The 27,093-nt window shown below is 41.4% G+C and overlaps 1 protein-coding gene across 7 annotated transcripts in view; it reads left to right on the top strand.

Moving 5' to 3' along the window:
* Positions 1–27,093, top strand: part of atxn3 (ataxin 3) — a 113,731-nt gene that overhangs the window by 5,979 nt on the left and 80,659 nt on the right. For 5 of the 7 annotated variants that reach the window (XR_008723968.1, XM_055640054.1, XM_055640055.1 and 2 more), the window contains exons 2-7: positions 888–1,052; positions 3,144–3,188; positions 10,968–11,053; positions 11,306–11,372; positions 13,597–13,684; positions 26,800–26,938. Coding sequence is in view for 6 of the 7 variants with exons in the window: in XM_055640054.1 (XP_055496029.1) it covers positions 888–1,052; positions 3,144–3,188; positions 10,968–11,053; positions 11,306–11,372; positions 13,597–13,684; positions 26,800–26,938 (590 nt within the window). In the remaining variant the exon portion in view is untranslated. The remainder of the gene's footprint in view (positions 1–887; positions 1,053–3,143; positions 3,189–10,967; positions 11,054–11,305; positions 11,373–13,596; positions 13,685–26,799; positions 26,939–27,093) is intronic. The other 2 variants (XM_055640058.1, XM_055640059.1) reach the window with 1 other exon arrangement.

The raw sequence follows: 27,093 nt of genomic DNA, 5'->3' as shown, positions 1-27,093 counted from the left end.
ATGTGCTTCAACTTCGCAGTGCTTACAGTTTGTGTGCAATAACCTCAATTGAATAATTGCTATTAACAAGATTTTTTGGAGTCTCTAAACAAGTTATTCTATTTGGTTCAGTGAGTAGGGTAATGGACTAAGGATAATGCCTGTGCCCTAACCTCACTGTTAATTTATTTGTAATTATCCTATGAATTAATGAATTAGTGAGATGTACTACTTACTGTTTATGGTGGATCTCTTTAGTGCTGCTGCTACATCTAGTACATGCCACAAAACTATAACAAGTAATTTTTCATCATACAATCTGCAATTCCAGGTAATTAGTGCAGCATGCCAGAGTTGGTGTTGCTTTTCTTAGCTGGTCCCTGAGGATTGTCCTGCTACCTCTTCAGTTTAGTGAGTTCTGAGTGATTTTATGAGCCTGGTAACTGCAGACTGTTCCACGAATGGGCAGGAGGTGGCTGACAGACAAGGCCTGAGCATAGTTTGTGAGGTACTGTGCTCTTTTGCTTCAGAGGTTTCATGTGTTTCTAAAGCAAGGCCACTTTATCCTGAATGCTGCTTTTCCCTTTTGAGCAGTCGTGGGCCAGATGTTCCTGGGAGTCAATGAGGATGTTGCACTTCTTTAAGGAAGCTTTTAACACATCCCAGCTTTTAAGCCATAAAAAGTACCACGTTTAGCTTTAATCCATCTTGGTAAGAAGATTGAATTGCAATTTGTTTGTTTTTTAATCTCCACTGTAAGATTTAAAAAATGAGATTAAGATGTGTCTTTTAATGACCAAGCAATGAGTCTTTTTAAGAATTGGTGACATTTTCAGAATGCGCCAAGGGACACTGCTCCCAGAGTTTACATGAAAATCTTATGTGTTTTATTCTGCTTGATCCTGCAGCAAGAAGGGTCTCTCTGTGCTCAACATTGCCTCAACAATTTGCTTCAGGGTGAGTACTTCAGCCCCATAGATCTGTCTACAATTGCACAACAATTGGATGAAGAAGAGCGAGCAAGAATGGCAGAGGGGGGAACTACCACAGAAGAATACAAAATATTTTTACAGGTAAAAGTTGTGTCTTAAATCAAACCTGTGTTTACTTCTATTGTTTCAAATAGACTTTTGCAATAACTAGATTTTAACAACTCAACTCCAAGTCAAACAGTTGTGGGTCTAACATGGGCAGGACCTACACAGTGAATGAAACATAGAAACATAGAAGAATAGGTCCAGGAGTAGGCCATTTGGCCCTTCGAGCTGATCATCTAAAATCAGTACCCCGTTCCTGCTTTTTCCCCATATCCCTTAATTCCTTTAGTGCTAAGAGCTAAATCTCTCTCTTGAAAACATCCGGTGAATCTGTGGCAGAAAATTCCACAGATTCACAACTCTGAGTGAAGATGTTTTTCCATCACTCAGTCCTAATAGGCCGACCCCTTATTCTTAAACTGTGACCCCTGGTTCTGGACTCCCCCAACTTCAGGAATTTTTTTCCTGCATCTAGCCTGTCCAACCCTTTAAGAATCTCATGTGTTTCTATAAGTTCTCCTTTCATCCTTCTAAATTCCAGTGAATACAAGCCCAGTCGACCCATTCTTTCATCATATGTCAGTCCCACCATCCTGGGAATTAACCTGGTGAACTTCTGCTGCACACCCTCAATAGCAATAATGTCCTTCCTCAAATTAGGAGACCAAAATTGCACACACTACTCCGGTGTGGTTTCACCAGGGCCCTGTACAACTACAGTAGGACCTCCTTGCTCCTAGCAATGGTAGGGCTCTGGGGAGTGTTGTAGAGGAGAGGGATCTAGGAGTGCAGGTGCATGGTTCCTTAAAGGTGAAATCGCAGGTAGATATGGTCAAAAAGGTGATTGGCGCATTGGCCTTCATCAGTATTGAGTATAGAAGTTGGGAGGTCATGTTGCAGTTGGTAAGTCGTTGGTAAGGCTGCATTTAGAGTATTGTGTTCCGTCCTGGGCACCATGCTATAGAAAAGATGTTATCAAGCTAGAAAGGGTACAGAGAAGATTTACTAGGATATTGCTAGGGCTAGAGGGTCCATGCTATCGGGAGAGGTTGAGTAGGCCAAAGGGCCTGTTTCCACACTGTATCACTCTATGACTATGGGTTTGTTTTTGCCTGCAGAGAAGCAATTCAAAGTAATGAAAAATGATATATGGCTGCATATTTGCATAAACGGGGAAAGTCACATTCAGTGCAGTATAATTGAATAATTAACCAATGATTTAAGATTGTTATAGTAATATAATCCAAACCAACAAAGCAAAGAGTAGTTTGGTGGATTTTTCTGAATTGCAGTAGTTGTGGATGGATGCCGTTGTCTCCACGCACCATCCTGCTATTTCTAGCAATATCCTTGTATTGTCTATAGTGGGTGCTTATGAGTATCTCAAATGACTTCTCATTCCCCTCTTTCCTTAATATCTTCTCTGAAAAGCAACTGAGAACAGAAATACATTATATGGGAGATGAAGATAAATAAAATGTCCTCACCACTTTACAGTGGAGTTTCCGTTTACCATTTTAACAAATGATTGCGATGAGCAAATTATTTGATTTGAAACTCTTGCTTGATCGAAGTGATTGTGCAACACTAAACATACACGCTAACTAAATTCATTATTCTGTGAACTTGCTTTACTTTGTCAATCTGGGGCAGCAGTCCATGAATATATCCCCTTCAAAAAGAATGTTTATACTTGGTAGACAAAAATGCTGGAGAAACTCAGCGGGTGATGCAGCATCTATGGAGTGAAGGAAATGGGCAACGTTTCGGGTCAAGACCATTCTTCAGACTTTATACTTGGTGTCAGGTTCATGAGAAGAAATTCAGAGTAGAGAGTTGGGTTCCTCTGAGTAACTTCTGTTTTTAAAATGAAATTTTAACTTGTGCATTTTGGTGCCTCAACTGCAATAATAATTTATTTTCGATGTAAAGATCAGGTTTATAACTGCAATATTGATTATGTATATTGTTGAAATATTATTCCCACATTGATGCTTTCAGCTCTGTTTGATAAAATAAGTCCGATATTGAAATTCTATGTTTGCCATTTAGCATTGTGCATTTTTAGTCACAGTACGATGAATGTTTGTATTATCCCATCTTTACAAACTCTCTCTCATTTTAAAGCAACCGTCAGGGAATATGGATGATAGTGGATTCTTTTCAATTCAAGTAAGTATCTGATTTTATGCCAGTGACATGTTACTTTTAAATATAAATTTAATTTTATTCTGGCAGGCAGGTTTGCTAGTGCTATACGGGTAGGTTTAAACCAGTGGTTCCCAACGCGGGGCGTACGCCCCACAGGGGGGCAATTTGAATTTTAAGGGGGGGCAATTGAGTGCGACTGAGGAGGTCTGGGTCCAAATTTTCGATTTTAATTTTTTTGGATTTTCCATCAGGTAAACATATGTAGTTTATGTTTCAGGTGTTATTTTGAGTAAATAATTTTTTTTGGGTAAAAAAAGGTCTTTATTGTGTAGTTATTACATAATCACCGCGCCATCGCTCTTCATGCACGTCGCACGAAGCGCGCGAGGCCATGTTCTTTTGAAGCTTGTTTAAACCAATGTATTGCCGTTTTAAGCTTCTCCAGCTGAAACGGAGTTCACTTTTTAAATTATAAGAATTATATATCACCACACGGGGGGGGGGCATCAGGATTTTAGAGGTGATTAGGTGGGGCATGGCCAAAAAAAGGTTGGGAACCACTGGTTTAAACTTAAAAGTGGGGAGGTGGAGTCAACAACGTGGACGCATATCCATGCAGCTAACCGGAAAGAAAGTGGAGGAAACATCACGTTTAAACTAACAGGGCAGGCAGGAGGATGGGACCCAATGCAAGGAGACAGGGCCATAAAAGGAGGACAGAAGCAAAAGGTAGAAGGGAGATAAGAAAATCTAACCTGAAAGCTTTGTGCCTTAATGCAAGGAGCATTCAAAATAAGGTGGATGAATTGGATGCGCAATTAGTAGTTAAGGGATATGATAGAGTTGGAGTTACAGAGACATGGCTACATGGTGACCAAGGCTGGGAGCTAAACATGCTGGGGTTCAGGAAGGATAGACAGAATGAAGAGGAGATGGGGTGGTTAAAGAGGAGATGAATGCAATAGCAAGGAGAGACATTTGCTTGGATGCTGTAGAATCAGTATAGGTAGAACTGCGAAATAGTCACGGGCAGAAAACACTTGTTGGGGTTGGATACAGACCACCAAACAGCAGTAGAGTGGTTGGGGATAGCATCAAGCAGGAAATTAGAGATGCTTGTAGCAAAGGCACAGTGGTTAACATGCGTAATTTTAATCTACATATAGATTGGGCCAACCAAATCGGAAACAGTGCTGAGGAGGAGGATTTCCTGGAATGTATACGGGATGGGATTTTAAACCAATATGTAGAGGAACCGACTAGAGGGCAGGCCATCCTAGACTGGGTATTGTGTAATGAGGAAGGATTAGTTACCGATCTTGTTGTGCAAGGGCCTTGGGCAACAGTGACCATAGTATGGTGAAATTCTGCATTAGGATAGAGTGTGACATGGTTAATTCAGAGACTAGGGTCCTGAACTTGAACCTGACTTTGAAAGTATGAGACGGGAATTGGCTGGGATAGACTGGCTAACTATACTTAAAGGGTTGACAGTGAAGATGCAATGGTGAAGATTTAAATACCGCATGGATGAACTCCAGAAATTGTTCATTCCTATCTGGCGAAAAAATAAAACGGGGAGCGCGGCTCAACCGTGGCTGACGAGGGAAGTAAAGGATAGTATTAAATCCAAGGAAGAGGCATATAAATTGGCCAGAAGAAACGGCAAACCAGAGGACTGGGAGAAATTTAAAACTCAACAGAGGACGACAAAGGGGTTAATTGAGAGGGGGGAAAAAGAACATGAAAGAAAGCTTGCGGGGAATATAAAAACTGACTGTAAAAGTTTCTATAGGTGTGTAAAAAGGAAAAGATTAGTGAAGCCGAATGTAGGTCCCTAACAGTCAGAGACGGGTGAATTTACAATGGGAAACAAGGAAATGGCGGAACACTTAAATTAATGTTTTGGTTCTGTCTTCACTAAGGAAGACACAAACAATCTCCCAGATATACTGGGGGACTGAGGATCTAGTGGTAGGGAGGAACTGAAGGGAATCCACATTAATCAGAAAGTGGTGTTGGGTAAATTGTTGGGACTGAAGGCAGATGAATCCCCCGGGCCTGGTGGTCTGCATCCCAGAGTACCAAGGATGTGGCCCTAGAAATTGTGGATGCATTGGTGATCATTTTCCAATGTTCTCTCGACTCTGGATCAGTTCCTGTGGACTGGAGGGTAGCCAATGTAATTCCACTTTTTAAGAAAGGAGGGAGAGAGAAAACGGAATTATAGACCAGTTAGCCTTACATCGGTAGTGGGGAAGATGCTGGAGTCGATTATTAAAGATGTTATAGCAATGCATTTGGAAAGCAGTGACAGGATTGATCAAAGTCAGCATGGATATATGATGGGGGAATCATGCTTGACTAATCTTTTGGAATTTCTTGAGGGTGTAACAAGTAGAATGGATAAGGGAGAGCCAGTGGATGTGGTGTATAGGACTTCCAAAAAACCTTTGACACGGTCCCACACAAGAGATTAGTGTGCAAAATTAGAGCACGTGGTATTGGGGGCAGGGTGTTGTCATGGATAGAGAACTGGTTGGCAGACAGGAAGCAAAGAGTAGGAATTAACGGGACCTTTTCAGAATGGCAGGCAGTGACTAGTGGGGTGCCGCAAGGCTCGGCGCTGGGACCCCAGTTATTTACAATATATATTAACGATTTAGACGAGGGAATTAAATGTAACTTCTCTAATTTTGCGGATGACACAAAGCTGGGTGGCAGTGTGAGCTGCGAGGAAGATGCTATGAGGCTGCAGGGTCACTTGGATAGGTTGGGTGAGTGGACAGATGCATGGCAGATGCAGTATAATGTGGATAAATGTGAGGTTTTCCACTTTGGTGGCAAGAACAGGAAGGCAGATGGTGTCCGATTAGGAGATTGGGAGGTGCAACATTACCTGGGTGTCCTTGTACATCAGTCACTAAAAGTAAGCATGAAGGCACAGCAGGCAGTGAAGAAAGCCAATTGGCCTTCATTGCGAGAGGATTTGAGTTTAGGAGCAAGTTGGCCCTTTAGGACTGAGATGAGAAAAAACGTTTTCACCCAGAGAGTTGTGAATCTGTGGAATTCTCTGCCACAGAAGGCTGTGGAGGCCAATTCACTGGATGATTTCAAGAGAGAGTTCAATTTAGCTGTTAAGGGCTACAGGAATCAAGGGATATGGGGGAAAAGCCGGAACAGGGTACTAATTTTGGATGATCAGCCATGATCATATTGAATGGCGGTGCTGGCTCGAAGGGCCGAATGGCCTACTTCTGCACCTATTTTCTATGTTTCTACCCTTCAACCCCTGATTGCCAATTTTCGGCATGCCAATCTAAAGTGATGAGGAAGGATTATATTTACTTCTGTTATTGATTTATTAAATATTGCCATGTAGTTTATAGTTCCAAATTAGCCACATCCTTAGATACATGCAATAGATAAAAGTAATCTGCAGACAGAACTAACCCTAAAGAACTGAAACGGTGGTTGCATGGGATTAACAGTTTTGATCATTCATGTTGTAGATGCTAATAAAGGTTGAACACTTATTTTCCAGCACCCTTGGTTCCAGAGTCTTTCGGGATTATCCGATTTTCTGGACCAACAGAGGTCACGTGATAATGAAACGACACACACCCCAGCCCCGCTAGCGACACCTCGTCTCTCTAAAGCACCATGGATGGCCATAAACCTAAATAAAGCAAATATAAAATGTAAATTGAATGTGAATGGAATGACCTGCCGACCCATCCCCGCATCACACCATCTCTCTGGCTGCTTGGACCCTTGACTTCTGACCCCACTCCAGACTCGCAAGGTGCACCAGCAAGCCCTTCTTCACCCCCCGAAAGGACACAAAGTGCTGGAGGAATTCAGTGGGTCAGGATCTCTTGAGAACACAGATAGGTGACTGATTCAGTCAGCTGAGTTACTCCAGCATTTAGTGTTGTTTCACTATAAAACTAGGTGCCGATGCCGCTGGTCTGCACTAGCGAGCCCGTCTTTCCTATCGGTAATGCATAATCTGAGATCTTTGGACTCGTGCACTGAGGTTTTTTCTATTCTTCAATATTCACTGGAATCCTTCCATTCATTGTATATGTCCTGCACTTACAAGTCCTCCTGAAATGCATCTCATTTATCAGGATTAAATTCCGTGCCATTTACCTGCTTATCTAATCAACTGATCAATACCATCTTGCTGCCTTTGACAATCTTTCTCACCATTAACATTTTATGGGTAATTTGTTAACTAACTGATCATAACTCCTAGTTTCATGTTCAAATTATTAAAATACATAAGATCCCAACACTGATTCCCCTGGTACATTATAGTAACACTGTGATCATCCACTAGCTGACTATTTGGAAACCCCCATTGGTTCAACATCTGGCTCACCAGATGCTAATTCCTGCACTACCTTTAACACACTGGGTTTTATTAAACTCCATGTAGTCTATATCAATTGCAATGCATCAATGTGTTTTGTCATTTCTTTGAGAAATTCAATCAATTTGGTTGGAAAGAATATTCCCTCTAACAAAGCCATGGCTAGTATCTGTATTTAATCCTTGCCTTTCCATGTGTAGATTAATCTTATCCACCAGAAGTCTGTGCCAGACTTAACCCTACTCCCTTTCTTGAATTAAAAAAGCATGTTTTCACTTCAACAGTGGCGGGTGAAGATTTAAAAATAACTTTGTCAGGGCTCCAACAATTTCCGTGGAATGTAGGAGGCTGAGGCGTGACCTGACCGAGGTTTATATAATAATGAGGGGTGTAGCTAAGGTGAATAACCATAATCTTTCCCCCAGAGTAGAGGATTCAAAAACTAGAAAGGATAGGTTTAAGTTAAGGGGAAAGAGACCTAAGGGGCAGCATTTTTCCAAAGAGGGTGATGTGTAGATAGAACAAGCTGTCAGAGGCAGTGGTAGAGGTTAGGGTTAGCAATTGCAAAATTTAAAAAACATGTAGACATATTCATGGATAGGAGAGGTTTGGAAATTTATGGGCTAGTTGCAGGCAAGTAAGTGTGACTAGCTGCGTTAAGTAACTTAGTCAGTCTGTACGAGTTGGACTGTAGGGGCAGTTTCTTGGCTTTATAGCTCTTTCACTTTGATTCTATAATAGCAATGGGGGAGTACTTTCACTGAGAGGATTGCAATGGTACAAGAATTTGGCTCAAATTCTTCTCAAGAGTAATCAAGGATGGGCAATAAATACTGGCCTTGCCGGCATTACCCACATTTACAAAGATTGTTAGAATATATGTTTTTTAAAGTGAACAATTATCTCCCCTAAAGGCACAGTAGCAAGTGGTTAACTTATGGACTAGCAGCCAGGGTTTTGAATGATCGATCCAGAGATGACTTTGAGCTTCCATTGCAGCTAGGGTGATTTATATTGTACAGAGTTAGCACATTCTCCGTGTGCTCAGCTTTACTCCCGCATTCTAAAGATATGCAAGTTTGTATGTTATATTAAACTTGGAATTTGTATATAACATACAAAATGTGTGTGTTATTTGTATGTTATTCATACCCATTCCTTCTCTCCAGAGATGCTGCCTGTCCCGCTGAGTTACTCCAGCTTTTTGTGTCTAAGTTTGTATGTTAACTGGCTTTTGTAAATTGTCCCTAGTGTGTAGGATAGAATTAGCTGGTAGGTGTGGACTCATTGGGTAAAGGGCCTTTTTCCATGCTGTGTCTATAAAATTAAAAACTAAACTAAAATCTTCAATTTAATGGGAAAAAAATCTAGTTTTTGATAAAGATAGTGATAGCCATAAAAATACTGGATTGTTTTAAAAAGCCACAAATGTCCTTTGGGGAAGGAAATGTGCCATTCTTTCCTGTTTTGGCCGATGTGTGATTCCAGACCAATCAATGCGGTTCACACTTAACTGTCTGCCTAGGTCAGGGATAGTTAAGAATGGACGATTAATGTCCGTGTTTCAAGTGCCATCTGCATCCTGTGAATGAACACAATGAAAAAGGACATAATTTGAAACTTAGAATCATACTATTGACGAGTGAAAACAAGGGGAACCATTAGTATAGACAGATCTCGCCACGCTCTCCCCTTCTCTCTTTATCATGGCTTGTAACGAAATTGAGGCAGTGGACAATTTCAAGACAGATAAACCTTTTATTGGGGTTTACTACAATATATCTCACACAGAATATAGAACAGCACAGTACAAGTACAGGTCCTTCTGCCCACAATCTCTGTGCCGAACACTTATACTCAATTCCCCGATCGATGAAAGCAAGCATACTAAATGCATTCTTTACCACTCTTATCAACTTGTGTTGCCACTTTCAGGGAGTTATGGACTTGGATTCAAAAAGCCTTCTATACATCAACGCTGCTAAGGCTCATCCATTAATTATACATTCTACATTTACATTTCACCTCCCAAAGTGCCACGCCTCACAATTGCCCAAATTAAACTCCATCTGCTGTTTCTCCGCCCATTTCTGTAGCTGATCAATAACCCGCTGTATATTTTTGACAGCCTTTCTCACAGTCCACGACCCCAGCAATCTTAATATTATTTGCAAACGTATTAACCAACTCGTCTACATTTACGTCTAAGTCATTTACATATGTCACAAACCGCAGAGGTCCCAGCACAGATCCCTGCACAACTCCACTGGGCGCAAATCTCCAGCTGAATATTATCCTTCCATTACTACCCTCTGTCCCCCCAGTAAGCCAGTTCTGAATCCATATGACAAAGTCACTCTTAATCCTGAGTATCTTAATCTTCTGCATCAATTTACCATGGAGGACTTTACCAAATACCTTACTAAAATCATGTAGACAACATCCACCACCCTACCCTCGTCGATCACCTTTGTTCCCTCTTCAAAAAACATGATCAGGTTAGTATGACACAACCTGCCATGCACAAAGCCATGCTGACTGTCCCCAATTCACCCATTTTCTTCCAAAGTAAATTTGATCCCAAAGAATCCTCTCGAATAGCTTCCCTACCAGTGATGTGATGTGCTCTGGCCTAGTTCCCTTCTGAAACAATGGAGCAACTTAAGCTACTCTCCAGTCCTCCAGGACCTTGCCTGTAGTTGGAGAAGGCACAAATATATTTGTCAAGGCTCCTGCAATCCCTTAATAACTTAAAATAGATCCCATCAGGTCTTGGGGATTTATCCACCCTAAAAGTCTTCAAGAACCCCAACAGCCCCTCCTGCTTATCCTAAACTTCCTTTGTTTGTTAGTAATCTCCACATGGATCTCACTGTCTTCCATGTCCTTCTCCTTAGTGAAAACTTGTGTAATACCTTGTGCTCACATCCCCAGACTCCAAGCACAAATTCCCTCCTTTATCCTGAATTCTCTCCTTTATCCATAGTAAAACAGATTCAAGGGCCTATTCTTGGGTACTTGTGCAAGTGCTTTCAGTAGTGCTGAAGAGGTATTGGAAAATTGCATTTGGGAAACTTGTATTTGCACTGTTCATACATTTGGAAGAAAATGTCTAATTTGCCATACTATTTATAACATGTTTATAGAAAGGTCACAGAAGCCAGTGAAGTCATTTCCACAAAGAAAATAATTAAAAGTTCCGCACAGATTGTATTCCGAATTGTTATATGGGAGGGAAGGGGCTGATTGATGCATTAATGTCCAAAATATGAAACCACTAGAGGTTTATTGATAAATATATTTTAATGCTTACATTTCTGTGCATTACAACAGCTGTTGCTAGTAGAATTATGTATTTTAAATGGGCTGCATTGTATTTATGTAAAATCCAAAACACTTTCAAATAAATGTTATTTCTACAGGTGATTAGTAGTGCCTTGAGAGTCTGGGGGTTAGAGATTACCCTCTTCAACAGCCCAGAATATCAGCGATTAAGGATTGATCCAATGTAAGACACATTATATATAAACACAGTGTGTTTTCATTATTTCTTTGATTGAAATTATAATTATTGTTAATGCGGCTTAATTTTAATTTTCAGAATTTGGACTCAGATTTGCAAATTATGCTCTTAAAACTCACAAATAAACAATAGCCATTTTGTTTGGAAGTAGGCATTTTGAAAAAATTAAATTGATTCTTTCAATAAATTCCTTGTGAAATGGTTTACGGTCTATCCATATGTTTGTTGTTTCCACAGAATTGAAAGGGCATTTATATGCAACTACAAAGAACATTGGTTTACAGTACGAAAATTAGGAAATCAGGTAGTTTACTCTTTGACATTAAATAATTAGTATGGAATTTTCATTCACACAATCAGGAAAAATGAGAGCATTCCCTTTCCAATATTTCCAATGATTGTTTATTTCAATTTGACCACTAAAAATATTTTTAAAAATACGCTCCACTAATAGTTTGCTAGACTTTACAGTGCTGTAGTTTGAATTACTTCTATCTCAAAAAATCTTCATTTAATTGAATTGTGAAAATAAATTTGTTTCTTCTTTGTGAAGATTGCGGAATTTTAAAATATTGCTACAAAAATGCGTTAAGTTGGTTGTCTTTCACCTAAACCAGGTTGTGCTCCCCCTCACAGCATCAAATTGCTCCTAACTAAACAGACTAATGATATTCACTGCGGCATGGTATATTATCTGCAGCTTTCGGCACGACTGATCACAGTATTTCAGTCTGAAGAAGGGTCTCGACCCGAAACGTCACCCATTCCTTCTCTCCAGATATTCTGCCTCACCCGCTGGGTTTCTCCAGCATGTTGTGTCTACCTACAATATTTCAGCACTTCCCCTTGGCCCAGACTCCAGAGTATCATCAAATAGATTTGAAAGGAACCAAACATCTTTTCCCTCCCTTACCTTGTTAGTTTAGAACAAGTGTACGGGTGATCAATGGTCAGCATGGACTCTGTGGGCCGAAGAACCTGTTTTCATGCTGTGTTACTAAGTTCAAATCCTTCACCTTTCATCAGCAAAACCTGCAATTTTTATCATATCGTGCACTGGCCATTATCCCATACCACATAACACCAGTTCCTCAATACATAGAAACATAGAAAATAGGTGCAGGAGTAGGCCATTCGGCCCTTCAAGCCTGCACCGCCATTCAATATGATCATGGCTGATCATCTAACTCAGTATCCCGTACCTGCCTTCTCTCCATACCCCTGATCCCCTTAGCCACAAGGGCCACATCTAACTCCCTCTTAAATATAGCCAATGAACTGGCCTCAACTACCCTCTGTGGCAGAGAGTTCCAGAGATTCACTACTCTCTGTGTGAAAAATGTTTTTCTCATCTCGGCCTTAAAGGATTTCCCCCTTATCCTTAAGCTGTGACCCCTTGTCCTGGACTTCCCCAACATCGGTAACAATCTTCCTGCATCTAACCTGTCCAACCCCTTAAGAATTTAATCCTCAAAGCTTAACTTCTAATCATGTTGTTTAAACCCTTTCCTGGCCGTTCCACCTTACATCTGTCACGCCACTTTCTGCATTGTTATTGATTATCCTAACTTTGTTTTATTTTTGCCCCATTGGCCTGCATTTACCTAGGTTTTGCAGTCTGACATTGCCTTGCGTTTGTCCACCACACTTTTTAAAGTTTTTCTGGAAATGTACCTCTTTGACCTTCTCCATTGCTTCAGTATTTCTTTAACCAGCATCATTGTTATTTTGTTTAAGGCTCCATAATAATGTTATTATGAAATGCAAGAAACCCATCGTTTATATAACTCAGTTGTTTGAAGTGGAGCATTTATAATCTACTTTAATAAATTGGAAAAATCAAATTTTCTGTTACCTCAAGAGGCAGTTTCTCTACATGGCGAAACATTCAATCTTTAGGAACATTTCACGCTTAGTATCTATTTGTTAAATTGGTCTTGACTGTTGTGACTACAATGTCTCTCCTTCCCACCCCTCTCCCTCCTCTTGTTAAATGGGGTAAATCTTGTGGTCATCAGCTAGCCTCAAAACAAAGTATGTATTTGTGCAATTTACCTCACCAACCCCCCCCATCAACCTTGCTGGGGTAAGCTGACCTAATCCTCAGTGGTGATGTACCACGTGTTGATAGGGCCCTCTGCCATGTAATATCAGAACATGGGGATAGGAGACTGAACATAATACAGCTGGCTAAACTACTCCCCTTACTTAGCCATACTCACTAAAATAATTCATAATCACTCAGAATGGCTAAGTTCAAAAATTATTAAGACTTTTCAAAGAAAAGAACAATAAAATGTAAAATTTCTTAAGATTCAAGCAGTTTTGTCTAAATTAACATACTCATCAAATACTTCTCAAGCATAGTTTACCACTAGGCGGCGCAGTTGATGTATTTTCTAGCAGAGTTAAACTAATAAGGAGTAAACTTAGAATTACTTTAAGATGGGTTAATGTGAAGACGATACATCTTTCCAGTAACTGTGTCACAGATGTAACAAATAACTGTTGCTTTCTTTTCCGACCAGTGGTTTAACCTGAATTCTTTATTGACGGGTCCAGAATTGATCTCCGACACATACCTCGCTCTATTCCTGGCTCAGTTACAGCAAGAAGGTATTCCCTATTCAACATCCCTGCAAGTTATCTTATTATTAATCTGCATAAAGAAAATGTCTGTAAAGCTTTTGATACAACAGGCTTTGAATAGGAAAAGAAGGAAGTCTTGCTGCAATTGTTCAGTGCTTTGTGGTGCCAAATGGTGCCATAAACATGGTGGCGCCTGCGTATGTAAATATGCAACAAAATAAATTCACTATGCAGTTGCACATGTGATAAATAAAGCACCATTGAACTATTGTTAATTCCATACATGGAGTATAGTGGACCGTTTAAGCTTCCTGACTTGAGAAAGAATAGTCTTGCCTTTTGATGTGGCGCAGAGTAAATTATCTATAAAGCCGCATGCAGTTTTAATAATAATAACTTTATTTAATCTATACTCTCAAATTTAAAAGCATGTGATGTGATCTCTATCAGCACAATTTTGAGAAGGTTTAGCATGATAAATGTTCAGAAACTGAAAAAAGGTAGAAATAGGAACCTTAGTCTCGAAATAAGGGTTTGGGTGCTTAAAGGGCCTGTCCCACTTACGCAATTATTTTGGCGACTCCTGGCACCCGTCATAGTCTCAGCAGGTCGCCGAAAATTTTCAACATGTTGAAAATCCAGCGGTGGCCTGAAAAAGGTACGACTCTTTGGGCAACTAATCACGACCATACAGGCATCACCCTGCAACATGTTGCCTGTTTGGTCATGAGTAGTCGCCCAAAGAGTCTGGTCAACGCTGGATTCTCAGCATGTTGAAGATTTTCGGCAACCTGCTGCGATTAATGACAGATACCGGCAGTTGCCGAAAAAAATTGTGTAAGTGGGAAGGCCCTTCAGGCATTCCATTCACGAGATGAGAGATTTATATTCTAGGAGGTCTTTAGAATTCCCTATTCTAGAGAAATGTGGGTGAGTGTGTTCAAGCTGAGATAAATAGGTTATTAAACATAGAGAATTAGGGTCATCATTCTCAGTGGAAAAGTGTGACTTAGAAAGAAGCTTTTGGATGCACTTTATGTTCTTGTAAGATCATGCTCTAACTGATATGATAGATGGAGCAGACCTCGGTGGCCTTAAGGGCTAAGGTGTACTGGTTTGTAGGCTAATTGGCTTGGTAAAATTGTACATTGTCCATAGGATAATGTTAGTGTGTGGGAATCGCTGGCCAGCGCGGACTAGGTGGGCCGAAAGACCTGTTTCCGCGCTGTATCTCCAAACTAAACTATTTCTGGGTCTTGGGTTTAATTTTTTTAATTCTTTCATGGGATGTGGAAAGCCAGCATTTAGTTGCCTGATCCATAATTTCCCTTTGAGAGGACATTGGTGAACTACTGCCTTGAACCACAGCAGTGCTTGAGGTGTGGGCACACCCGGAATACTGTTAGGTGGAGAGTTCCATGATTTTGCCCCAGGAAGGGTGATATATCTCCGAGTTATGGTGGTGTATTGCTTGGAGGTTAACTTCTAAGTGGTGGTGTTCCTATGCTTTTGTGGTTCATAAGATCATAAGTGAGAGGAGTAGAATTAGGCCATTCAGCCCATTTTGTGGTCTATTCCGCCATTCAATCATGGCTGATCTATCTCTCCCACCTAACCCCATTCTCCTGCCTTCTCCCCATAACCTCTGACACCTGTACTAATCAATAATCCATCTCTGCCTTAAAAATATCCATTGACTTGGCCTTCACAGCCATCTGTGGCAAAGAATTCCACAGATTCACCACCCTCTGACTAAATAAATTTCTTCTCATCTTCTTCCTAAAGAACATCCTTTAATTCTGAGACACTCCCACTAGTGGATATCCTCTCCACATCCACTCTATCCAAGCCTTTCACTATTCTGTACATTTCATTGAGGTCCCCTCTCATTCTTCTAAACTCCAGCGAGTACAGGCCCAGTGCTGTCAAGCTCTTATCATATGTTGACCTACTCATTCCTGGGTTCTTATCCTACTAACTGGTAGAGGTTGTGGGTTTGGAAAGTGCTGTTGAGGTGAATTGCTGCAGTGCATCCAGCAGATGGTACAGATTGCTACAATTGCATGCCAGTGCTGCAGTGAGTGAACGGTTGTGGAAAGGGTACCTATCAAGCAGGCTACTATGTCCTCTATGATGAATAATCGTGAGTGTTGTTGAAGCTACTCTTATCAAGGCATTTGGGGAATCTTCCATCGCATTAATTTAAAGTTTTTAATTCAAGCCTAATAAATAATAGATGGGAAAGTGATAGCTCACATCCTGTCAGCCATTTATTTAACAAGTAATAAACAATATCATTATATTAGCTTCCTGATTCATAAAAGCCTTTATCATCTGCAAGATATAAAAGGTGTTTGGAAGGGTCTGCTTCATCAACACTTGAAGCTTACAACAGTACTGTCCAGCATTTTCATTCAGTTTAGTTTGTTGCCATACACAGCAGGATACAATGAAATTCTTAGTTCACTCGAAGCTAATAGAGGACTGGAATTCCGTCCACTTTGTTATACATGATGAAGATACTTCATTGTCACTTGTACTAGGTGCAGTGAAAGTCTTTGTTTTCGCATTCAAAGTCACAAAAGAGTCACCGCAAAGGCACAGACAGTTATAAAAAGTGCTCATCCCATCATCGCCTACCAAGGATAGTACACGGCTAGTAATGTTAGTTTGTACTACCAAGGCAGTAAGTACCATCTGCCGAATGCACTTCCGTAACATCCCATGGCTACTTGAATAGCACTACCTAAAACACTGCCAAGCAGTCAGACAAAGGTAGAAGAGGCAAGGAGGTATCACCATCTGCACACATTGTTGACTTGAAGATATATCACCATTCCTTCATCATCGCAAGGTTTAATTCTGGAAGTCCGTGTCAAATAACCCCTCTGGGAGTTTCCTCACTGGACAGGGTTCGGTATTCCAGGATGATAGCTTAGAAACATAGAAAATAGGTGCAGGAGTAGGCCATTCGGCCCTTCGAGTCTCCACCACCATTAAATATGGTGACTGATCATCCAACTCAGTATCCTGTACCTGCCTTTATCCACAAGGGCCACATCTAACTCCCTCTTAAATATAGCCAATGAACTGGCCTTAACGACCTTCTGTGGCAGAATTCCAGAGATTCACCACTGTGTGAAAAATGTTTTTCTCATCTCAGTTCTAAAAGATTTCCTCCTTATCCTTAAACTGTGACCCCTTGTTCTCAACATCGGGAATAATCTTCCTGCATCTAGCCTGTCCAACCCCTTAAGAATATTGTAACTTTCTATAAGATTCCCCCCTCAACCTTCTAAATTCTAGCGAGTACAAGCCGAGTCTATCCAGTCTTTCTTCATATGAAAGTCCTGACATCCCAGGAATCAGTCTGGTGAACCTTCTCCGTACTTCCTCTATGGCAAGAATGTCTTTCCTCAGATTAGGAGACCAAAACTGTACGCAATACTCCAGGTGTGGTCTCACCAAGACCTTGTACAACTGCAGTAGAACCTCACTGCTCCTATACTCAAATTATTTTGCTATTAATGCTAACATACCATTCGCTTTCTTCACTGCCTGCTGCACCTGCATGCCTACTTTCAATGACTGGTGTACCATGACACCCAGGTCTCGTTGCATCTCCCCTTTTCCTAATCGGCCACCATTCAGATAATAGTCTACTTTCCTGTTTTTGCCACCAAAGTGGATAACCTCACATTTATCCACATAATACTGCATCTGCCATGCATTTGCCCACTCACCCAGCCTATCCAAGTCACCTTACGGCCTCCTAGCATCCTCCTCACACCTAACACTGCCCCCCAGCTTTGTGTCATCCGCAAACTTGGAGATGTTGCATTCAATTCCCTCGTCCAAATCATTAATATATATTGTAAATAGCTGGGGTCCTAGCACTGAGCCTTGCGGTACCCCACTAGTCACTGCCTGCCGTTGTGAAAAGGACCCGTTTACTCCTACTCTTTGCTTCCTGTCTGCCAGCCAGTTCTCTATCCACATCAATACTGAACCCCCAATACCGTGTGCTTTAAGTTTGTATACTAATCTCTTATGTGGGACCTTGTCGAAAGCCTTCTGGAAGTCCAGATACACCACATCCACTGGTTCTCCCTTATCCACTCTACTAGTTACATACTCGAAAAATTCTACAAGATTCGTCGGGCATGATTTACCTTTCATAAATCCATGCTGACTTTGTCCAATGATTTCACCACTTTCCAAATGTGCTGCTATCCCATCTTTAATAACTGATTCTAGCAGTTTCCCCACTACTGACGTTCGACTAACTGGTCTGTAAATCCCCGTTTTCTCTCTCCCTCCCTTTTTAAAAAGTGGGGTTACATTAGCTACCCTCCAATCCTCAGGAACTACTCCAGAATCTAAAGTTTTTTGAAAAATTATCAGTAATGCATCCACTATTTCTGGGGCTACTTCCTTAAGTACTCTGGGATGCAGCCTATCTGGCCCTGGGGATTTATCGGCCTTTAATCCATTCAATTTACCTTACACCACTTCCCGGCTAACCTGGATTTCACTCAGTTCCTCCATCTAATTTGACCCCCGGTCTGCTGCTATTTTCGACAGATTATTTGTGTCTTGCTTAGTGAAGATAGACCAAAAGTAGTTATTCAATTGGTCTGCCATGTCCTTGTTCCCCATGATCAATTCACCTGTTTCTGACTGCAAGGGACCGACATTTGTTTTAACTAATCTTTTTCTCTTCACATATCTATTAAAACTTTTGCAGTCAGTTTTTATGTTCCCTGCCAGTTTTCTTTCATAATCTATTTTCCCTTTCCTAATTAAACCCTTTGTCCTCCTCTGCTGGACTGAATTTCTCCCAGTCCTCTGGTAGGTTGCTTTTTCTGGTTAATTTGTATGCTTCATCTTTTGTTTCGATACTATCCCTGATTTCCCTTGTTATCCACGGATGCACTATCTTCCCTGATTTATTCTTTAGCCAAACTGGGATGAACAATTGTTGTAGTTCATCCATGCAGTCTTTAAATGCCTTCCATTGCATATCCGCCGTCAACCCTTTAAGAATTAATTGCCAGTCTATCTTGGCCAATTCACATCTCATACCCTCAAAGTTACCTTTCTTTAAGTTCAGGACCCTAGTCTCTGAATTAACCATGTCACACTCTATCCTAATGCAGAATTTCACCATATTATGGTCACTGTTGCTCAAGTGCCTTGCACAACAAGACTGCTAACTAACCCATCCTCATTACTCAATACCCAGTCTAAAATAGCCTGCTCTCTCGTTGGTTCCTCTACATTGTGGTTTAGAAAAATATCCCGCATACATTCCAAGAAATCCTCTTCCTCAGCATCCCTGCCAATTTGATTCACCCAATCTATATGTAGATTGAAGTCGCCCATTATAACTGTTTTACCTTTGTCGCACACATTTCTAATTTCCTGTTTGATGCCATCCCCAACTCCACTATTACTGTTAGGTGGCCTGCACACAACTCCCACTAGCCTTTTCTGCCCCTTAGTGTTTCGCAGCTCTCCCCATATCGATTCCACATCCTTCAAGCTAATGTCCTTCCCTTCTATTGCGTTAATCTGCTCTCTAACCAGCAACGCTACCCCACCTCCTTTTCCTTTCTGTCTATCCCTCCTGAATATTGAATATCCCTGGGTGTTCAGCTCCCAGCCTTGGTCACCCTGGAGCCATGTCTCCGTGATCCCAACTATATCATAGTCATTATTAGCTATCTGCATATTCAACTCATCCACCTTATTACGAATGCTCCTCGCATTGAGACACAAAGTCTTCAGGCTTGTTTTTACAACACTTACCCCTTATACAATTATGTTGAAAAGTGGCCCTTTTTGATTTTTGCCCTGGTTTTGTCTGCCTGCCACTTTTACTTTTCACCTTGCTACCTATTGCTTCTACCCTCATTTTACACCCGTCGGTCTCTACGCTCACACATTTAAGAAACCCTTTCCCTTTAACTCCATTCTCGACTATCCCATTTGACACCCCGCCCCCCTTATTCAGTTTGAAACCACCCGTGTAGCAGTGGCAAACCTGCCTGCCAGAATGCTGGTCCCACACCTGTTAAGATGCAATCCGTCCCTTTTGTACAGTTCCCCCTTACTCCAAAACAGATCCTAGTGATCTAAGAATCTAAATCCCTGCCCCGTGCACTAGCTTCTCAGCCACACGTTCAGGTCCCGTATCTCCCTGTTCCTGCTCTCGCCAGCACGAGGAACTGGAAGCAAACCGGAGATAACAACCCTGGAGGTCCTGCTTTTCAGCATTTTTCCGAGCTCTTTAAAGTCGCACTGCAGAATATTCATCCCCTTCTTTCCCACATCGTTTGTGCCGACATGCACTACCACTTCCGGCTGTTCAGGCTCGAAGGGCCGAATTGCCTACTCCTGCACCTAATTTCTATGTTTCTATGTTCACCTTCACCCTTGAGGATTTTCTGCACGGTCCGTGACATCCTGGATCCTGGCACCAGGAATCCCGTCTGTTGCCGCAGAAACCCCTGTCCGTACCTCTCACAATGGAGTCTCCTACTACAATGGCGTTGCCTGACGTCGGCCTTTTTGGTTTTGGCTCAATAGCCCTATTCGCATCGCAAGCCAGTCCGCCGCTCAGTGTAAACACGTCTTCTGTCCCGACAGCTTCTAAGTGGGTGAACCTGTTCACAAGAGGTACAACACCCGGGGACGTTTGCATTCCATGCTTCCCTCCCTTTCTCACCGTCACCCACCTTCTCTCTTCCAGTACCTTAGGTGTAACAATCTTACTGTAGGACTTGTCGAGGAACGACTCAGTTTCTTGGACGAACCTGAGGTCATCCACTTGCTTCTCCAGTTCCCCAACATGGTCCTTCAGGAGCTCTACCTGGATGCACTTCTCACATTTGTAGCAACCAGAGGCACCAGCAGTGTCCTTGACCTCCCACATACTGCAAGCATCACACTGAATCAGCTTGCCTGACATCTCCTTCTTTCGTCTTTGCCTCTCCAGCGTTTTGCGTAGCCTCCTCTCCTCGGCCTTCTTCTCAAGAGCATTTAAGCATGTTGAGTAAATGCTGGCTTTGCTGATGTTAATGAATGTAAAAAAATGAAAAATTTCAAAGTTCTTTCAAAGTTGATGCAAATTACAGCTCTGATTTACATTGCTAACAATGACTCATTTATTTTAATGAACACTAGAACCAAATACAACTTTGCATTTGATAATATCTTTAGAGTATAGAAAAATACCTGTTGTTCAATGATTGATAGGAATAATCTCATTTTTTAAGGATTCCACTAACCTTTTATGATTTGATACTACTATAATTATCAGTTTGGCACAAACATGGAAAATTACCATTTAAGCTGTGGAGCGACAACTAAGCAAGAACCTGACTCTCAGAAAATATCACCAGAAGTTGAGGCAGGGAAATAGAAATGTAGGGCAGGATTAAAGTTCAAAGTTAATCTTTGTAAAAGTTTTTAATGATGGAGATCTCCCTGTTGTGCATCTCACATTCAATCATCTTGTAACAAAAATAGAAAAATAACTTTGATGCTTCAAAAATAATTATAATATTTAAAAATCTCACTTCCCAGAACATGTCATCCCAGTTTACAAACACCTGACTTGCGTCCTGCCCCTATATATGGATGAGTGTTTAGGGGACTGGAGAGGGTAGATTTGCTGGCTGTGGGTGACTGTTCCTGACAATAAATAGAGAGAGTACAGAGGAGATTTACTAGAATGTTGCCTGGGTTTCAACAAGTAAGTTACAGAGATAGGTTGAATAAGTTAGGTCTTTATTCTCTGGAGCGCAGAAGGTTAAGGGGGGACTTGATAGAGGTCTTTAAAATGATGAGAGGGATAGACAGAGTTGATGTGGACAAGCTTTTCCCTTTGAGAATAGGGAAGATTCAAACAAGAGGACATGACTTCAGAATTAAGGGACAGAAGTTTAGGGGTAACATGAGGGGGAACTTCTTTACTCAGAGAGTGGTAGCGGTGTGGAATGAGCTTCCAGTGGAAGTGGTGGAGGCAGGTTCATTGGTATCATTTAAAAATAAATTGGATAGGCATATGGATGAGAAGGGAATGGAGGGTTATGGTATGAGTGCAGGCAGGTGGGACTAAGGGGGAAAAAAGTTGTTCGGCACGGACTTGTAGGGCCGAGATGGCCTGTTTCCGTGCTGTAATTGTTATATGGTTATAACTGGAAAATTACCACATCAAACCCAAACACATCAAAATAGGAAGAATACATTCTAGTTAGCACATTGATATTCATTTTGCATTTTTTTTCTGAAGACACACCATCTGAGCCAGAAGCAGTGTTTAAAAATAAATAAATGCATAAACAGCATTTAAAATGTTATCTACAGTAACATAGTTTGAAAGCGTACTGTTTTCAGCCCAAGATTGCTTGTACCAAATTTTATTAATATCAGCTTCATTAGGACGAATGACAAAGAGATTTAAATGCTTCTCCAGCCTATCCATTCCTATGGGACTGCTCGCTTCTGCAGATATCTGCTGCTGTGTCCAACCTGCGAACAACTTGGGTTTTGAATAATTCACAAAAATGGAAGTCTAAACTGGGAAGGACATGTAAGCTGGAGTGGCTTTTAATTAAAAGGTATCATAGTGACAGTCATACAGCACAGAAACATGCTCTGTGGCCCAACTCGCTCAAGCCGACTAGAATGCCCCATATAAGGTCATGTTTGTATTTCAGTCATTTCCCTTCATGATTTAATACACCTCTTTAAGATCTGCCCTCAGTCTCCTGCGCCACAAGAAATAAAGTCTGAGCCTGTTCAACCTCTCCCTTTAGCAACATCCCCGTAAATCGTCTTTGCACTATTTCCAGCTTAATGATATCAATGTGTGAAAAGTTAATCCATTCTTTTCTACCTTCACTTCCTCATTGCTTCTTTGTGAATTTTATTGAGATACTAGACCAACTGGGACCCATTGGGTCCCTGTCACACGGGAAGCCTGGTCCCCCAACGCAAACCGTTCCCCAATGCAATATTGCACCACTAACCCGTAGCCCCCACGGGAGGCGTGGTCCTTCAACTCAACCCATTGCCGAACGTAAGATTCCAGCATTTCCCTGCCTCCCCCAGCATTGGACAAAAAAAATCCCAATTGCACTTGCTCAATTGCAATACCAATACACCCTACCCCCCCTGTCCTGCCAGGAGCTGGAGTAAGTGTTGTATGATGGCAACATTTTCTTGCAAATGTCAGGTGGAGGACTGTGATATCCCATCCACGTGAAAAGTTGGTGGAAACACCGAGTGTTCCTGTATCGCAACATTGTATCGACGTTTTTAGAAGTTGACAGGAAGGATTTTAAAGTAAAAATCTTATTAAAGTTGGCTTTATTAAACCTTGAAATATCAATAATGTGAAATATAACATAAAATCTGGAGGAAACCTGACAAGAGCGACGACAGGAAGAAGCTGAGTAAATAAATGTGCACTATTGTGTACCTTTTTTGGCGCAGCTCCTGAGTTGACAGACAAACAAGTCGAGACTTTTAATAGTATACTAGACCAAGTGCAGACCCGTTGGGTCTGTTCCCGCAACGGACATTTGCGAGGGGAGGGGGCGGCCTGAGGCGTCACACACACACACACACACACACACACACACACACTCTCGCACACACACACACACACACACACACACACACACACACACACACACACACACACACACACACACACACACACACACAACCACCACCCCATTGATATTATATTATCGCGGAGTACACCCACACACACACAGAGTTTTCAAAGTATATAAAAAGATTGAACATTTTCCACTGTCCACATTATTATTTCCCTGTACTGTCACTACTTATATAAATATTCAGTCTTGTTTGTGTGTATTTTCAGGTGTACAGTAGAGAACCTTGTTTTGCATACCATCGTGGCAGATAATGCCATTCATGAGTGCATTCATACCATAGTACAATGCAAAAAGAGAAAAGGAAACTGAAGGCAGCTTATGGTGTTACAGCTATTGAAGTGTGAATAAAAATAAAAGAAAGGGCCACAGGAGATAGATCAGAAGATTGGGAATGTAGCCTAAGCAATGAGAGGTCCATTGAGGAAAATGATAACAGTGGGGAGGAAGTGTTCTCGGGTTTGGTTGGGTGAGATTTCAACCTTTTTTATTTTCTGCTTAACGAGAGATGAAGGACTGACGGGGGTGTGAGTGGTCCTTGATTATTTTAACCATATAACATATAACTATATAACAATTACAGCACGGAAACAGGCCATCTCGGCCCTACAAGTCCGTGCCGAACAACTTTTTTTCCCTTAGTCCCACCTGCCTGCACTCATACCATAACCCTCCATTCTCTTCTCATCCATATGCCTATCCAATTTATTTTTAAATGATACCAACGAACCTGCCTCCACCACTTCCACTGGAAGCTCATTCCACACCGCTACCACTCTCTGAGTAAAGAAGTTCCCCCTCATGTTACCCCTAAACTTCTGTCCCTTAATTCTGAAGTCCTTGTTTGAATCTTCCCTATTCTCAAAGGGAAAAGCTGATCCACATCAACTCTGTCTATCCCTCTCATCATTTTAAAGACCTCTATCAAGTCCCCCCTTAACCTTCTGCGCTCCAGAGAATAAAGACCTAACTTATTCAACCTTTCTCTGTAACTTAGTTGTTGAAACCCAGGCAACATCCTTGTAAATCTCCTCTGTACTCTCTCTATTTTGTTGACATCCTTCCTATAATTGGGCGACCAAATTTGTACACCGTACTCCAGATTTGGTCTCACCAATGCCTTGTACAATTTTAACATTACATCCCAGCTTCTATACTCAATGCTCTGATTTATAAAGGCCAGCATACCAAAAGCTTTCTTTACCACCCTATCTATATGAGATTCCACCTTCAAGGAACTATGCACGGTTATTCCCACATCCCTCTGTTCAACTGTATTCTTCAATTTTGACTGCTTTCCCAAGGGAGCATGATGCAAGTAGTCAATGGGGGAAGGCTGGTTTGCGTGATGGGCTGGACTACATTCACAACACTGCAATTTCTTGTGGAATTGAGCAATTGTCAATCCAAGCTGTGATGCATGGTGCTTTGTATATAAAGCCAATGGAGACATGCAAAATGTTCTCAGTCTTCCAAAGAAGTAGAGGATTTGTGTGTTCTCTTAGGAGTATTGTCACTGTGATTGGACTAGGATAAATGTTTGGTGATATTTACACCTAGGAGCCCTAGGTGTAAGGAATCTCTGAAGATCTTCCTGGTGCGAACACTAACGCAATTATCAAAAAAGCTCATCAGCGCCTCTACTTCCTGAGAAGATTACGGAGAGTTGGATTGTCAAGGAAGACTCTCTAACTTCTACAGGTGCACAGTAGAGAGCATGCTGACCGGTTGCATCGTGGCTTGGTTTGGCAACTTGAGCGCCCTGGAGAGGAAAAGACGACAAAAAGTAGTAAACACTGCCCAGTCCATCATCGGCTCTGACCTTCCTTCCATCGAGGGGATTTATCGCAGTCGCTGCCTCAAAAAGGCTGGCAGTATCATCAAAGACCCACACCATCCTGGCCACACACTCATCTCCCTGCTACCTTCAGGTAGAAGGTACAGGAGCCTGGAGACTGCAACGTCCAGGTTCAGGAATAGCTACTTCCCCACAGCCATCAGGCTATTAAACCTGGCTCAGACAAAACTCTGATTAATAACCACTTTCTGTTATTTGCACTTTACCAGTTTATTTATTCATGTGTGTATATATTTATATCATGGTATATGGACACATTTATCTGTTTTGTAGTAAATGTCTACTATGTTCTGTGTGCTTAAGCAAAGCAAGAATGTCATTGTCCTATACAGGGACACATGACAATAAACTCACTTGAACTTGAACCTGAAGCTTTTGACCATCTCTATTTCACCACATTGAAGCAGACTGGGGTACTCCACACTGTTTTCTGAAGTCCATGACCAACTTCTTTGTGGTGCTGACATTACTTAGAGAAGTTGTTATCTTGGCATCATTTCTACTCGGTTGTCTATCATTGCTCACGATCCAGCCTACAATGGTGGTGTCATCTCCAAGCATGTTAATGGGAGTTATGTGATGGTTCAGTTCTAATCAGTAGTGATCACATAGAGTTTGATGGAATGAGTGTTTAAAGTGTTGGATGACAAGGAAATGTAGTTAACCTTTCTACTGCAGATGGATATTGGGTGATAGAAAACCGTCTGCCACACACATGGTTCTAGTTTGTTGACTGTTCGTATCTTTCTGCAAGTGAAAGTATTTCTAATGTATGGTAAGAGATGACTTGGCTTTTTCGGTGATAATCAGGCAAAATGAATACTTTGAATTTTTAATAGGTGGCATCGTTAACGGATACATTTTCTCAATAAAATATGCAACAACCCCAGTAAAGAAAACGGTGTGTAGTACTTAATGTCTATATGTGACTTTCTTAGGCACATGGCTTTTAATCAAATATGCATCATTTGGTTGTGGCGCCATGGAAACTTGACCCACAACTCCAAATGAATAGAAACATAGAAAATAGGTGCAGGAGGAGGCCATTCGGCCCTTCGAGCCAGCACCGCCATTCATTGTGATCATGGCTGATCGTCCCCAATCAATAGCCCGTGCCTGCCTTCTCCCCATATCCTTTGATTCCACTAGCCCCTAGAGCTCTATCTAACTCTCTCTTAAATCTATCCAGTGATTTGGCCTCCACTGCCCTCTGTGGCAAGGAATTCCACAAATTCACAACTCTCTGGGTGAGAAAGTTTTTTCTCACCTCACTTAAATGACCTCCCCTTTATTCTAAGACTATGGCCCCTGGTTCTGGACTCGCCCAACATTGGGAACATTTTTCCTGCATCTAGCCTGTCCTTTTATTTGTTTTTATTTATTTATTTCTCGGCCTGTTTTTATTTATTTATTTTGATGATTCTTGAAGCAACTGGGTATTTTATAACATTCTGATAGGGCAGTAAGTTCTGGTGAACTGTGGGTTGCCCAACCAAAGATTGGTTAGTGTTTATGTACGATAAAGCTGATTTCAAATAATTTGGTACTGGCTCAGTTTGAAATGAAAGGAACACATTTTGTTTGTTCCCCAGGTTATTCAATATTTGTCGTCAGAGGAGACCTCCCAGAGTGCGCGGCTGATGATTTACTTAAAAGGATGAGAGTGGTGCAGCTAGAAAGACCAAAGTTAATTGGAGAAGAGGCAAATCAACAAACAGAAACTGAACAAAGGTACTGTGGATGAAAGGGCTAAAATTAACGTGCAAAATTTACACCTGGTAAATAATTTCTGGGCCACAAGTGTTGTGTCATTTATTTTTGGCAGTGATCCTAATGCTGCTCAATTAAGAATATAGGTGATTGATGTAACTCCAGTTACTACTTTC

The sequence above is a fragment of the Leucoraja erinacea genome, chromosome 9 (assembly GCF_028641065.1).
Source record: "Leucoraja erinacea ecotype New England chromosome 9, Leri_hhj_1, whole genome shotgun sequence".
NCBI classification, from domain to species: Eukaryota; Metazoa; Chordata; class Chondrichthyes; order Rajiformes; family Rajidae; genus Leucoraja; species Leucoraja erinaceus.
Note: the sequence above shows the minus strand (reverse complement) of the source record. Positions and strands in the feature narration are given on the sequence as shown.